Genomic DNA, 15,755 nt, shown 5'->3' on the forward strand with positions numbered 1-15,755 from the left:
TCAGTATGGGAAATACTGTATTTCCATTTTATGTGGTTTCAACTCCTAAGTAAAGATCATAGCATATAATCTAAGCTAAACCTAGGAAAAGTATCTTAGAATAAAACAACACAGAGGTCTCTGTATTGTTTTCTAAATGTCATTGTGGTTCAAAACAAATGTGTATTTTTTAAAATTCACATATGTCCTCAAAATGTTTTATACAGTATACAGATAATAGATTTCTTCAAAATGTAAGATGTGCCAGTATAATTGTAAACTGTATTTCTAAACAGATTACATAAGGAAACTACTGTCTTTGTATCTCTGGAGTGAGACTAATCATAAACATTCATGAAAAGAAAGAGCAGTGATTCATCACTGTAAAGTTTCCTTTCACATTTCTAGAACTAAATTCTCTTAGAGTTACGGTGTTAGAACATATTTAATTCTTACAGTGTGTTCATGTTCATTTTGGGGTTTCTTGTTCAGAATATTAAAGAGCTTGAATCCTTTGTTTGGAGGAGCCATAGACACAGTCTCCATATTAGCTGGCTATGCTGGTTATCCTGAAACTTGGTATAGTCTGACCAAAATAAAAATGCAGCACAAATGAAGTCCCAGTTGAAAGACTGTGTACTTCAGTTTGGGCTTAATACAGACAGAAAAATACTATTACGTTTATATAGCTGAAGCAGCTATAAATGAGGAAAGAATAAAAAGAAATTTTGTATATTTTGTGGAAGAGAAAATATTAATTCATTTCATTCAATGAAATTATTTCATTTTGAAGATAAAACTCTTTTCTTTTTTAGGCTTATGTGGTATTTGTTTCAACATTAGGAGGAACATGGCTAGAGAAAAATTTTGCTGCCTTTCTTTCTCATATCCTAAGCCTTGTGTCACAGTCACACCCTAAAGCCACCCAAACTCAGACTGATGCTGTCTGCGGTCGCCGTTGTGTTTCATTTATCCTTCGAGCTACTATAGGAGGTCTTCTTGGAGAAAAGGCTCAAATTGCTGCTGCCAAGGATATTTGCCAGGCTATCTGGAAGTTAAAGAAAGTCGTGGGTATGGATCTACTAAGACAGTCTGTTTTAACAATGCTGAAGGAATTGTCCTTTTGGAAAAGCTAGACTGGTATATATTACTATATTAATACAAAAAAACACTTTTGTAATAGATGTCAGTTGTTTTAGGGTAAAGTTGTCGATACATAGATGAGACATAAACTATCTAACGTATAACTATCGTGTATATATATACAAGTCTTAAAGACTGGTGATAATAGTTCCTCAGAATTCATAATCTTCCTCTAGAGGTTGATACAGTGTTTTCAAAACAATCAGTTAATCTCAGGGGCACCTGGGTGGCACAGCCAGTTAAGCATCCGACTCTTGATTTCGGCTAAGGTCGTGATGTCAGGGTTGTGAGATCAAGCTCGGCGTCAGGCTCCTCACTGGGCTAGGCGTGGTGCCTGCTTAAGATTCTCTCTCTCTTTCCCTCTGCCCCTCCCCCTCTTAAAAAAAAAGAAAAAACAATCAGTTCATCCCAGTTCCTGTACCATTTTAAGTCCACTCTGTTTATCTTATATACCAATGAAATTGGAATATTTTTTAGTTTTCTATGCATTCTCCCTTTCAGTGCCACTTGTAATAGTAATTAAGGGATTGATGGTCAGGTTGCTTGAACTAAATTGGTTGTATTAGTTCAATTCTTTCTCAATTGATGCAAGTCCCCATTGTAGTATTTCCTTTAACTGCCTTAAGGGTTTCATGTATAGAGAGAGGAGGTATTAATTTTTGCCTTTATATTTTATGCTCCTTTTTTTTTTTTTAAAGACTTTATTTATTTACTTGACAGAGAGAGAGAGAGCACAAGTAGGCAGAGTGGCAGGCAGAGGGAGAGGGAGAAGCAGGCACTGAGCAGGGAGCCAGACGTGGGGCTCGATCCCAGGACCCCAGGATCATGACCTGAGCCGAAGGCAGCCGCTTAACCAACTGAGCCACCCAGGCGCCCCATGTTTTCTGCTCCTAACACCTACCCCCTATAATATATTTTAATAAAACACTGACAAGTAGTTAAATCTTATGCTTCTATCAGATGCTGTGATGAATGACGGTAATGTGGAAACCCGGGTTGGCTCCACAGATGTAACAGCCAGCCAGCATATGCTGGTGTGTGCTTTACAAGAGCTTGGAAATCTCTTATACAGTCTTGGCACCACAGTTGCACCTTTACTGCAGGATTCAAGTGCAGGTATCTGTTTTTGCGACTTGTCTGAATACCTTGTTTTTACTTTTATTCTGGACAACTTTCTTCTTAGGAAACAAGTCTTTCTCATATAACTCATTTATTATAGATTCCTCTATAGATTTGTTAGAGATGTTTTATGATATAAATATATCAGGATTATTAAGAATATGTGTATATTTTAGTTTTTTCATTTATAAAGGTTGTTCACTAAGTTACCCTCTAGTCCTCCCTTTCTGGAAATATTTAAGATAACATGGAAAAAATGAAAAGCAAACCTGAACTCTTGTCTCTCATCTGCAGTGAAAACATTAATTTCTATATGATACAAGTAATTCACTTCCTCAAAGGTCCTTTCAAGCAGTCTCCATTTTCTTTTTCTTGGAAAATTAATCACTTCGAGAGAGAATTCACATACCGAAAAGTTCACCCTCCCTATTTCTCCTTCCCCCAGCCCCTGATAACTACTAATATATTTCCTGTCTCTATGGATTTGCCTATTATGGACATTTCATATAAATGGAATCATACAATATGTGTCTTTTATTTAATCATTATAATAAATCAGTTTTGATGGCTTTTGTCATTTAACTGTGGTACGTATTTCCTGCTGACTGAAGCTGGCATTATATTTGGTTTGTAAGCTCTTTATCCCATATAATTTAGCAGCCAACATGAACTGTTATGTATTTTGATGAAGTTGTATGTTGAATTACAGCAAATATAGACTTTTATTCTTACTGGTATCGGTACTCCATTGTCTTCATAATTGGTTAGTAGCCCATTGAGGACCTAGCAAAGCCTCAGTTTTGTTCAACATTTTGTTCTCAGGCAAAAGTGTTATGGTACATAGGAAGCATACTAATTATGTAGATAAATGTGCCAAAGGGGATTTTTTAAAAAGAGGAGGATGGAGCATAGTGTGACATTTCTTTTTAAGGTGTTTTTGTTATGTATTAATAATTTTTAATTCCTAGTACCAAATGAATAATGGTCTGAAGATAAAAAAGCAGAACATTAGCTTATTTAGGAAATAAAATTTTTCTTTTGTGTATTAATTTAAATCATTTTTCATATTAGAAGTAATTCTTGCATATAAAAATCCTTTAGGGGTGCCTGGGTGGCTCAGTTGGTTAAGCAGCTGACTCTTGACTTTGGCTCAGGTCATGATATCAGGGTCCTGAGTTCAAGCCCCATGTTGGGCTCCACACCAGGTGTGGAGCCTACTTTTTAAAAAAAAATCATTTATAATTATGTATCTTTTTAAATCTTTTTTTTCTATTCTGATTTGGCTTTTGATAAAGATAATACATTTTATATCCGTGTGGCTGCTTATTCTTTTGACTATTTTTGGCTAAGTGAATTTATCCGTAGAGCTAAGTCTTTTTTTTTTTTTTTCATTTGTCCTTCTAGGTATTCTTGACAGTGTCATTTCAGTTATTCAGCATCCTAGCATTTCTGTTCGACTAGCAGCAGCTTGGTGTTTACACTGCATTGCTGTGGCATTACCTTCTTACCTAACACCTCTTTTAGACCGTTGCCTGGAACGGCTTACTGTACTTAAGTCTTCACCTGAAGCAGTGACTGGCTTTAGTTTTGCTGTGGCAGCTTTGTTGGGAGCAGTGAAACATTGTCCTTTAGGAATTCCTCATGGAAAGGGCAAGGTAATGATTTCATTCTTCACATATGATAATGACATAATTGTAATTGTCTTCGTGTTTATCACCCAGTCAAAGCCATACAGGACAACTTTCTGAGAAAGCAGCTATATTACTTAATTTTTAAATATTATGAAATAATTGCTGTAACAAATAAAGGGATAGTTAAAAGTGTCTTATCTACACTTAAACGGGAATATTTTCTGCGCTTTTTATTGGAAATACCTCCATTTAGTAACAGAATTTGTTCCTGGAGGCTTTATTTTGCTATATAATTAGCTCTGCCATAGAAGTGCATTTAAAATTGCATTATAGGGGCGCCTGACTGGCTCAGTTGGAAGGCAGCTATGCTCACCACTATACCACCAACGCATGACTGGCTCAGTTGGAAGAGCATGCAACTCTTGATCTTGGGGTTGTGAGTTTGAGCCCACATTGGGTGTAGAGATTACGTTTAAAAATGAATAAATTAATAAATAAAAATTAAAAATAAAATTGCATTTAAAAAAAATAGCATTGTAGAGGACAGAGCTGCAAAGAGCTGTAGCTATAAAATCAAGAACGTTAAGTAAAAATCTCATATGTTACATTTGAATGGAAAATATCACTATGGGGGCGCCTGGGTGGCTCAGTCGGTTAAGCATCTACCTTCAGCTCAGGTCATGATCCCAGGGTCCTAGGATCAAGTCCTGAGTTGGGCGCTCTACTCAGCGGGGAATGTGCTTCTCCCTCTGCCTGCTGCTCCCCCTGCTTATGCTCTCTCTGTCAAATGAATAAAATCTTTAAAAAAAAAAAAAAAAATGCTTAAATCCTCACTCTGTCCAGTGACAAGACCTAAAGCAGTGACAACCTGGTAGCAAGGAAAAGCCCTAGCACCCAGATTATGGCTCTAAACATCATTTTAGCAAAAGGCAGTCAGGGCTCCATGAAGGAATGGCTGGTTTCAGATCTGGGGCAGGAAAGGCACAGTGTAACCTGAAATACCTTGTCATGCCAGAGAACAAGGAAGTCATCAGTGACTACTGTGTTCATTTTAAAAGGATACAGAAAGTAACTTAAGGGGCTTCCACTGACCAAAGTGGGGTAATGTGTACATCAAAAAAAGATAATGGCAACAGTGGATTGAATAACTAGGAATTGTGAGTTATCAGAGAATGTTGTTCGACCATGAAGCCTTCGTAACCTAGGCCTTACACACATATAAGTACTTTTTTTAAGGTGTTATTTGTTTGAGAGAAAGTGAGCGGGGGGGGGGGGGGAGGAGCTCAAGCATGAGTGGGGGGAAGGGGAGAGGGAGAAGCAGACTCCCTGCTGAGCAGGGACACACCTCCTCCCTCCACCCACCCCCCTACCCCCGCCAGATCATGACCTGAGCCGAAGGCAGATGCTTAACCGACTGAGCCACCCAGGTGCCCCCATATACGTACTTCTTAATAAATAAATCACTGTTCCTTGCTTTCTCATTGTCACTCCTATGTCATTGGTAGTATTATAATATATCTGCCATTTAACCTTTGCAGAAGAATGTACCATTACTTCAGAAGTTGTAAAACTATTTTGAGTATTGCCAATGTCACTTGAGTAAGGTGATTGACAACTAACATTCTGTCATATGTTTCTAAGCGAAGAATTGCCATTGCCTGTATTTAATTAAATATCCTCAGATCTTACTAGTTAGGCAGAAAGGATTGTTTTATTTTATCCTTGTTTTTATTGAGTGTTATCCATTGATTATATTGGCTTCAAGTAGTCCTAAGTTAGTAATAAGTTGGTTGGTTGTTTTAAAATACACTAGCCTTCCTGTTTAGAAAATTTATATGCCAACTTAAAATACTTGCTGCTTTTCTAGAGGTGTTTGGTAACAGATGTTTTCTCAGACATAATAGATGCCTCTTGGCCTCTCTACTATATAAGCATGCGTTATCCATAACGTATGAAATAATCTGGTTTTTCCTCTTTTGTTTTGCCTATTTTGTAGACTTAAAATATAATACTTTTATGAATCCCACTCTGAAATTCACTTCAATGTGAGACTATTTTAAGTACTTTTAATCTCTAGTATACTGCCTCTAGAAAGATTATCAGACACTCAGGTATCAAAATGGTATGCAAATTTTTAAAAAGGGAGATTCCTGTAAGGAAACTTACTCTGGTAATTACAGATTTAAGATAAATGCTTAAAACTAAAAGTAAATTCAAATTCTACGCACCTTCACTTGAACAGTGGTACAGTGGCATAATATGTGCTCTGCAAAGAATTACACGGTTTCTGTATAGAACCTAATATGCCAGTATTTAACCTAAATTTAATTTTTTATAGTTTTCTCTATGATGTTGTCCTGTGGTGTAGTCTACATGAATGAGAGTCCTTTATCACTTACATTCGTTATATGTAAGGGTTCATTTTTCAAGAGATTATTAGTTGCTGTCTTTTGTCCAGTAACCTATAAATTGATACGCTTCTTTACCTTATTCTTCTGTATGTAAATAGATTATTATGACATTAGCGGAGGATTTGCTGTGTTCAGCTGTACAAAACAGTCGTCTTTCAGCTCAGCGCACACAAGCTGGATGGTTGTTGATTGCAGCTCTGATGACATTAGGTAATAATAGTCTGTGGAAGGTTTACATGACTATGCAGTACTCTGTGTTTTCTGAATGTAAAATACTGTAATGTATGATTTGAGGAGACTAATTTTTAATTTGTACGAGAATTTATCCACACAAACATTTTTCTTCTAGCAGTTACCTTAGGAAGCCATATACTTACTCCATTCCTCAAAATGTTTTCAGATCTCCTTATTTGAGATTCTTTTCAAAACCAATTTATGAGGGACACCTGGGTGGCTCAGTCGGTTAAGTGTCTGCATTTGGCTCAGGTCATGATCCCAGGATCCTGGGATTAAGTCCCGCATCGGGCTCCTTGCTCAGTGAGGAGCCTGCTTCTCCCTCTCCCTCTGCCTGCCACTCTGCCTACTTGTGCTCTCTCTATCAAATAAATAAATAAAATCTTAAAACAAAACAAAACAAAACAATTTATGAGCCTTAGGTAGGATAGGCCAATTTGATTACCTTTCAGGTTTAACTCTGAATGACTCTGACTTTTCCAAAAATCATTCACATCCATCTTCAGAAAAAAAAATTTCCACAATGAAGGGTAGGCAGGAGAACATACCATAGCCTGTGACTCCAATTCTGTAATTGTTTTGAGAATTGGTAATATCAATAAGGTAGTTGAAGGGAATAGGGCTCACTAAATTAGATTTATTAAAAATCAGTAATTATTTTATGGTCATGACTATTGTGTTTATATCCTATAACTTTGAGACCCAATTTTATTGCTTTATTAAAGTTATATTTTAAATCTATTTTATAATCATATCATTTATTGCCAAGATATAAAATTGGCTGGATTTAACCAGTAAATCATTTTGACACCTCTGAAGTAATTTGATTTAAAAGGAGCTTAAATTAAACAATCACAAATGAAGAACCACTTTAAATAATGTTCTTGGGATGATTAAAGAGGTTTATTGGACTATGTCAGGGTTCAGCCTATGGACCAAATTTGGCTTGCCAATTCTTTTATACAGCCTCTGAGCTAAGAAGAGTTTTTACATTTTTTAATGGTTTCAAATTTGGACCCTGGCATACGTTGTCATTTCACAAAGTGATGGGAAGGAATAATATGGCCAAGCCTTTATTTGCTTTTGGCTAGGTGTTTCATGTCTGCCATATTGATGATCTTGGTTAATTAAAGGAGAAAATAAACTACTTAATAAATGCAGTATTTCAAATAATAAAATTTTTCAGAAAAACGTAATTCTCTCAGAAGACTACAAGAAATCCCTTCTCTTTTAAAGAAAGAGATTAGGGGCACCTGGGTGGCTCAGTGGGTTAAGCGTCTGACTTTGGCTCAGGTCATGATTTCAGGGCCCTGGGATTGAGTCCTACAGCAGGCTCCCCACTCAGAGGAGAGTCTCTTTCTCCCTCTCCCTTTGCCCTTCCCCCCACACATGCAGGAGCTCTCCCTTCCTCTCTCTCAAATAAATAAAGTCTTTTTTAAAAAAAAGATTAGTGGGTGCCTGAGTGGCTCAGTTGGTTAAGCGACTGCCTTCAGCTCAGGTCATGATCCTGGAGTCCTGGGATTGAGTCCCACATCAGGCTCCCGGCTCAGCGGGGAGCCTGCTTCTCCCTCTGGCCCTCTCCCCTCTCATGCTGTTTCTCTCTCTCTCAAATAAATAAAATATTTTTTTTAAAAAAGATTAGTATATCATATTTTATTGTATATTCATAATCAACATAAAAAGATTAAAATTTTAAATTAATGTTTTAGGGCACCTGGGTGGCTCAGTCAGTTAAGCATCTGACTCTTGGTTTTGGCTCAGGTTGTGATCTCAGGGTCCTGAGTAAATAAATAAATCTTAAAAAAAAAAAAAAAGGAATACCATGGAGATGAGGCTGAGCTCTTAAAAAAAAAATTCCACTCAGATGTATCACATCTGATTTTTGACCTGGAACAAGTTGCTATCAACTTACTGAGTTTTAAAGAGTAACATTTTGGGTTCTTTAATAATTGACAAGTTGAATAAATTACAGGTCCTGCGGTTGTCAGTCATCACCTAGCTCGAGTTCTGCTGTTGTGGAAGTGTGTCTTTCCAGTGTCTCCTAAAGATCTGGAAACAGAAAAAAGCCGGGGAGATTCATTTACATGGCAGGTAACCTTGGAAGGACGAGCTGGTGCACTCTGTGGTAGGTAAAGTTTAGTCTTTTTTCTCCCTTTCCTTTCACTTTTTCCCTCACTCTTTAACTTTCCCATATTTATATCTTTATTGGTGAAAATATTTACTTATGGTGATTTTTGAAATTGAACATAATTAATTAGTGATTAGAACAGATACGTGATAAACCAGATTTTTTAGAATTCTGATCCTTAGGAAAATGCATGTTTTCTTAGATGTAATCTAGTTGAGAACCTCCAAGATTGCTTTGTCTTCAGTAGGCATTCAAGTTCTTTTTTTAGAAATATTAGGCTTGGATTTAATTAGCATTGATTAAGTATGGTTTCCATTTAGTTTTTTATATATGAAAGTTGTACCCTTCTATAGTATATGAACCATTAAAAAATAGTATCTACCATGAATATTTGAACTAAGGAAGTGGTATTTCTGGAAAGACATGGAAACATTGATTTTGGTTTTATTTGTTTATTCATGGCATTTTTACTCTTAATAAAACAATTTTGAAATTAATCTTGAAAGTCAATCTAACTTTAAAATATTAAAACTACATATTAAATAATTCCTTATAAAAACTTACACGATTCAGGTAACATCTGTAAGAACCGAACAATGCTGGCTAAAAAAAATGTCATCATAGTTCTGCAGAATTCGTGTAGAACTGGCAAACTTAAGGTTCTAAGGTAATTTTTTCTACTTCTGAGCTCAGGGGTTGAGTAAAAGTCAGAAAAGCAGCATTTTGTTAACTTGGTTGTTGGGCATTTTTAGTGATTCTAGAAACTGTTTTTTTACCTTGATTAGAGGTAAAAGACATTAGCTTCCTTTTTATGAGAGAGTTTCAAGATTTTTTTTTGTTTTTAGCACATTTCTTTATTCCTCTAATAGAAATACAAATGCTGTACCATTAATGAATGCTTTTTTTCATGGTTCATTACATTCTGCCAAGTAAAGAAGTCTGTTCTATTTTTCAGCTATCAAGAGTTTTGTTTCCCACTGTGGTGATCTCCTTACTGAGGAAGTAATTCAGCGTCTTCTTCCACCACTTCCTTGTGCTGTGGATTTGCTAACTCAGTAAGGATCTGCTATTTAGATTTGATAAAAATTTTTAATAGCAATCTTATCCTCTGATCATGTAATATCTGTTTAGTACATTAATAAGGCCAAGTTTCTATGGTTGGTGAATGATTTTCCTTTTGTAGTCGAAGGCAAACATTTAGTTATATGATTTTTTTTTTTTTAGGCTAGGAACTTGAAAGAAAAATACATATTAAAAGGGAAGGAAAGTTACTTGGTGGATATTGTATCTTCCAAACAGTCAGATTTAACCAAGAAATTAAATATTAAGCCTGTTAACCTTTTCAGGTATGCATTTTATTGGTTTGTTAGTGCTATTCTGTGTTCATAAGAACCAGATGCTTGTTAACAATTTTAGTTTTTTGTTGTTTTTATTTTTCATAAATTTGACTTATGTGATAAGAAAACAGAGAAAATCCAGTATATGTCATGAGCACTTGTAATTTCCAAATTAATGTATAGTTTTAAAATATTTAATGATATAAAATTTAGTGTATTACAGAAAAATAAATCTAAGATATGGCTTATAAAGCATAATGAAATGAACACCTTTGAATCCAACACAACTAGAGCAGGGGTTAGCAGATGTTTGCTGTAAAGGGCCAGATTGTGAACATCATAGGCTTCGCAGGCCATACAGTCTCTGTTGCATCTACTCAGCTCTGTCGTAGCTCAAAAGTAATCATATATAATCTGTAAATGAGTGAATGTGGCTATGTTCCAGTAAAACTTGATTTACAAGAACAGGCAGTGGGCCAGGTTTAGCTACCCTTAACAAGGACATTAATGATACTATTGAAGTTATCTGTGAGTTCCTGTCTAATACCATTCTTTCCGCTTTACTCTAGAGGTGATCAGTATCCTGATTTTTATGGTTGTCATTCCCTTGCATTTTTTTTTTGTTTCAGGGGTACAGGTCTGTGATTCATCAGTCTTACACAATTCACAGCGCTCCCCATAGCACATACCCTCCCCAGTGTCCATCACCCAGCCACCCCATCCCTCCCACCCCCACCACTCCAGCAATCCTTAGTTTGTTTCCTCAGATTAAGAGTCTCTTATGGTTTGTCTCCCCCTCTGGTTTCATCTTGTTGCATTTTTCCCTCCCTTCCCCTGTGATCCTCTGCCTTGTTTCTCAAATTCCTCCTATCAGTGAGATCATATGATAATTGTCTTTTTCTGATTGACGTATTTCACTTAACATAGTACCCTCTAGTTCCGTCCATGTCATTGCAAATGGCAAGATTTCAGGTTTTGATGGCTGCATAATATTCCATTGTATATATATACCACATCTTCTTTATCCATTCATCTGTTGATGGACATCTAGGCTCTTTCCATAGTTTGGCTATTGTGGACATTGCTGCTCTAAACGTTGGGGTGCACGTGCCCCTTTGGATGTAGTGATCCCTTGCATCTTTAAAAAGTGCATCACATATATATGTTTCCCTAAAGAGTGCATTGTTTAGTCTTGGTTTTGATCAGGCAAATGGTATATTGTTTCTGAAACTTACTTTTTTACTCATCATTATGTTTGTAAACTTCATCTATGAGTAAGTTTGTTCATTTGTTTTGGTTGCTATATAGTATTTAATTGAGTGTGTATTTAGCAACTTACGTACTTCTGTCATTGAAATATCCAAATTCTTGTATGTTTCTGTCAATAGTATATGTGAGTACCCTTTGAGCCACTTCTTCACTAACACTCAGACATCATTCCTAGCCCATCCAGTAGGTATAATTGGTATCTCATCATGATTTTAATTTATATACTGATTCCTGATTGTCATTTTATATATTTATTATTCCTCAATATTTCCCCTTCTAGGAATTCCCTATTCGTGCATGTCTTTACCTATTTTTAGGTAAAATAGTTTTCTGAATTTAACAGACATTCCTAACTTAAATATCAAATTTATCAATCCTTTACTTTTTGGGTAGTACTTTCTGCCTTTTGGTTTAAAGCAATCTTTCTTCAGTGGCACCTGGGTGGCTAGATGGTTAAGCATCTGCCTTCAGCTCAGGTCATGATCTCAAGGTCCTGGAATCGAGTCTGACATCGGGCTCCCTGCTCAGTGGGGGGGGGGGTCTCCTTCTCCCTCTATCCCTCCCCCCCACTCATGCTCTCTGTCTCTGCCTCTCTCTCTCTCTCAAATAAATAAAATCTTAAAAAATACTTCAGAATTCTGAAAAATAGACTGGACCTGGTATTTTTATTGTGGGAATTTTTTTTTTAACTACATATTCCATTTCCTTAATTGTTCTGACTATTCAGGGTCTGATTTAGGGGTTTGTTTTACTTGTTTATTACTTAGATTTTTTCTAATGGTTTTCACAATGCATCTTTATCTTCAGATTTTTTGGAATAAAGTTCTTCATGGTGTTACCTTCTTAATCTCTGCTATATCTATAATGTTTCCTCCATTCCCATTAAGTTTTCATTATGCCTTCCCTTTTGTTTTTCCTGATCCATCTCTTGAGTAGTGTATCTATTTTATTAATCTATACAAAGAATGACTTAGTTTATGTTGAATTTTTTTCCTTATTTATTGTTTATTATTCCTGTCTGCTCTCTTAAATGCTTATCTTTTTCTAACCCCTTAGTTTGAATGCTAAGCTCACTGTATTTCTCTTAATTCTCCTAATAGAGGCTAAGGCTACAAATTTCCTACTAAGGTTCCAGTTACTGAATCCTTAAAGTATTAATACGTATTGTTTTCATTTTTTCAGTTTTAAGTATTTTAAATCTTACTATAATTTCTTTGAGTTGTTTAGAATTATGTTTATAAATTATGTATAGAATAGTTTTTAGTTTATAGTTTTGTTAGTGATTTTCAACTTAATTGAATTGTAGTTAATGAATATGATTTGTATATTACCTATACTTTCATTTTTTTTTTAAGTTTATTTATTTAAGCAATCTCTACACCCAACATGGGGCTCAAACTCACAACTCCAAGATGAAGAGTTGCATGCTCTACTGACTGAGCCAGCCAGGAACCCCTATTACCTGTCCTTTTAAATTTGTCAAGACTTACTCTATAACAAATGTATTTTGTTAAAAGTTCTTTGTTCCATCTATCTTCACTAATTTTTTATCTACTTAAGCTATCAGTAATTGAGAGTGATGTGTTCAACTCTTCCACTGTGATGGTGGGTTTATAATTTTTTTCTATGGTTGTATTAATTTTTGCTTTTTCATATTTTGAGACTAATTGGGTACATAGGATTATAGAATTATATCCTCCTGGTGAATTGAATCTTTTATATTTATACAGTATACAGATAATTCTCTATCCTTCATAATGCTTTTTGATTAAAGTCTAATTTATGGATTATTAATATGGTGGTATGTCTTTTTTCACGGCACTGTGTTTTTAGTTTTATCTCATAAACTGTGTATAGTTGGAATTTTACAGTGTTTGCTCTAAACCAGCAATTTGTCGATTTCTCTATCCAACTTGTTATGTATTTTGTTGGTTTGTGTCTTTTAGTAATTCTAAAAAAGTGGCTGTTACCTATTCAAATATTGTCATTTTCCATTCTTTTTAAACTTTTCTTTTGTGGTTCCAAATAGACAAATTTTACATCTTTTCATTTTGTCTTCCATGTCTCCTCATCTTTTTTTTTTTTTTAAAGATTTTATTTATTTATTTGAGAGAGAGAGAATGAGAGAGCACATGAGAGGGGGGAGGGTCAGAGGGAGAAGCAGACTCCCTGCCAAGCAGGGAGCCTGATGGGGGACTTGATCCAGGGACTCCAGGATCATGACCTGAGCCGAAGGCAGTCGCTTAACCAACTGAGCCACCCAGGCGCCCTCCTCATCTTTTTCTAATATTTTTTCTCCTTTTTCTCTCTGCTACATTCTGGGTAATTTCTTCAGCTCTCTCTACCAGTTCGCAAATTCTCCCTTCAGCTGGGTTTAATCTGATATGCCTTTGCCTCTTCCAGGACTTGGGATCTGACAGGTCTTAGGAACCCCCTCAAGAGATTTTATTTTGGGGCACCTGGGTGGCTCAGTTGTTAGGCATCTGCCTTCAACTCAGGTCATGATCCCGGGGTCCTGGGATCGAGCCCCGCATTGGGCTCCCTGCACCGTGGGAAGCCTGCTTCTCCCTCTCCCACTACCCCTGCTTGTGTTTCCTCTCACTGTGTCTCTCTCTGTCAAATAAATAAAATCTTTTAAGAAAAAGAGAGATTTTTATTTTATCCACCCATAAGCTCAGTACACATTCTTGTGTTGGTATTGGTATTAGTGTTCCCACTCTGATTTTAGCTCATATTTTGTTTCATGCTTTTGATGTTTGTTTGTTGGAGGGGCATGGAGGTATAGCCTAGGAAAGGTCCCTTTCTGCAAGCCTGGCAATGTAAATTATCTTTTATCTAGGATTTAAGTATATTTGTAGCTGAAGGGCCTTCAGAGACTCTGATGCACCCTCCTAATAGAAGCAGAAACCACTAGCAATGCTTTCTTAAATTCTTATTTGTTTTGAATAAAATCTTACTTTTTGTAAGAAAAAAAATACATGCACACACACCCCTCTGAACTAAATTTTGTTGTATTAAACCAGGTAAATATTGCAGAATTTTTAAAAATATAATTCATAACTTCTTAACATCTTGTTAATATGATTGAAATTGTTTTTATATGTCATCTGTAATTTTCTTATCTGGTTTTGGAAAAATAGAAAAATGTAGTGGATTTATTCTTCCATAACTAAAAAAATACTACCTAGGTTTTAGAAATGTTTTCTTTATGTTGTTAACTGTACTGAATGATATAAACTGGTACCAACTTTTAAAAAACACAGTGACATGGGCACCTGGGTGGCTCAGTTGGTTGGGCGACTGCCTTCAGCTCAGGTCATGATCCTGGAGTCCCGGGATCGAGTCCCGCATCGGGCTCCCTGCTCGACAGGGAGTCTGCTTCTCCCTCTCCCGCTCCCCCCTCTCGTGCTCACTCTCTCTCTCTCAAATAAATAAATAAAATCTTTAAAAAAATAATAATAAAAAAAATTTAAAAATAAATAAAAAATACAGTGACAACTCAAAAATTAACTCATTTCTGGGGCGCCTGGGTGGCTCAGTCATTAAGCTTCTGCCTTCGGCTCGGGTCATGATCTCAGGGTCCTGGGATCAAGCCCCACATCGGCTCCCTGCTCCATGGGAGGCCTGCTTCTCCCTCTCCAACTTCCACCTGCTTGTGTTCCCTCTCTCGCTGTGTCTCTCTCTGTCAAATAAATAAATAAAAACTTTAAAAAAAAAAATTAACTCATTTCTTCTAGAAACTAGAAATAGTATTAGTTTCCCAGAAAATACAAATGAATAAAAACTGCCAGAATTTCTTAGAGTACCTGGAAACCTCATGCTGTGACAATTTAGTGGATTTATTCCACTGGCACACTAAAGTAATTCCATTGTATTTCTGTGTTGCTAAAACGATGGAGACCATATTCCATTTGATAACATGGTACCTTGCAAAGAGCAGTACTCCTTTAATATTTGTTAGACAAGTGAACATCAGTAAAATGATGCCTTTGTACCAGTAGTGGTAATGAACAGAAGATTAAAAAGTACATGAAAGTGAAAGAAAGAAAAGATTTTGTGATTGAAACTTTTAGGGAAACATTGGCTTGACTTATGCTTTATTAAAAATGAATTTGGGGTACCTGGGTAGTTCAGTCAGTTAGGCATCTGCCTTCAGCTCAGGTCATGATCCCAGGGATTGAGCCCCACATGAGGTTCCCTGCTCAGCGGGGAGTCTGCTTTTTCCTCTGCCCCTCCCCCTGCTTATGCTCGCTCTCTCTCTCTGTCAAATGAATAAATAAAATCTTTTTAAAAATTAAAAAAGAATAGGGCGCCTGGGTGGCTCAGTTGGTTAAGCGACTGCCTTCGGCTCAGGTCATGATCCTGGAGTCCCTGGATCGAGTCCCGCATCGGGCTCCCTGCTCGGCAGGGAGCCTGCTTCTGCCTCTGACCCTCCCCCCTCTCATGTGCTCTCTCTCTCTCATTCTCTCTGTCTCAAATAAATAAATAAAATCTTTAAAAAAAA

The 15,755-nt window shown here is 36.4% G+C and overlaps 1 protein-coding gene across 12 annotated transcripts in view; it reads left to right on the forward strand.

Annotated features, from left to right (window-relative positions):
- The window catches only part of HEATR5A (HEAT repeat containing 5A), a 110,504-nt gene that overhangs the window by 29,320 nt on the left and 65,429 nt on the right, over positions 1 to 15,755 (forward strand). For 11 of the 12 annotated variants that reach the window (XR_014148114.1, XM_081829463.1, XM_081829462.1 and 8 more), the window contains exons 8-13: positions 795 to 1,050; positions 2,083 to 2,238; positions 3,646 to 3,896; positions 6,382 to 6,493; positions 8,490 to 8,642; positions 9,601 to 9,700. Coding sequence is in view for 11 of the 12 variants with exons in the window: in XM_081829463.1 (XP_081685589.1) it covers positions 795 to 1,050; positions 2,083 to 2,238; positions 3,646 to 3,896; positions 6,382 to 6,493; positions 8,490 to 8,642; positions 9,601 to 9,700 (1,028 nt within the window). In the remaining variant the exon portion in view is untranslated. The remainder of the gene's footprint in view (positions 1 to 794; positions 1,051 to 2,082; positions 2,239 to 3,645; positions 3,897 to 6,381; positions 6,494 to 8,489; positions 8,643 to 9,600; positions 9,701 to 15,755) is intronic. The other variant, XM_081829467.1, reaches the window with a different exon arrangement.

Source organism: Leptonychotes weddellii, chromosome 9, assembly GCF_054177405.1.
Source record: "Leptonychotes weddellii isolate Sample4059 chromosome 9, ASM5417740v2, whole genome shotgun sequence".
Taxonomy (NCBI): Eukaryota; Metazoa; Chordata; class Mammalia; order Carnivora; family Phocidae; genus Leptonychotes; species Leptonychotes weddellii.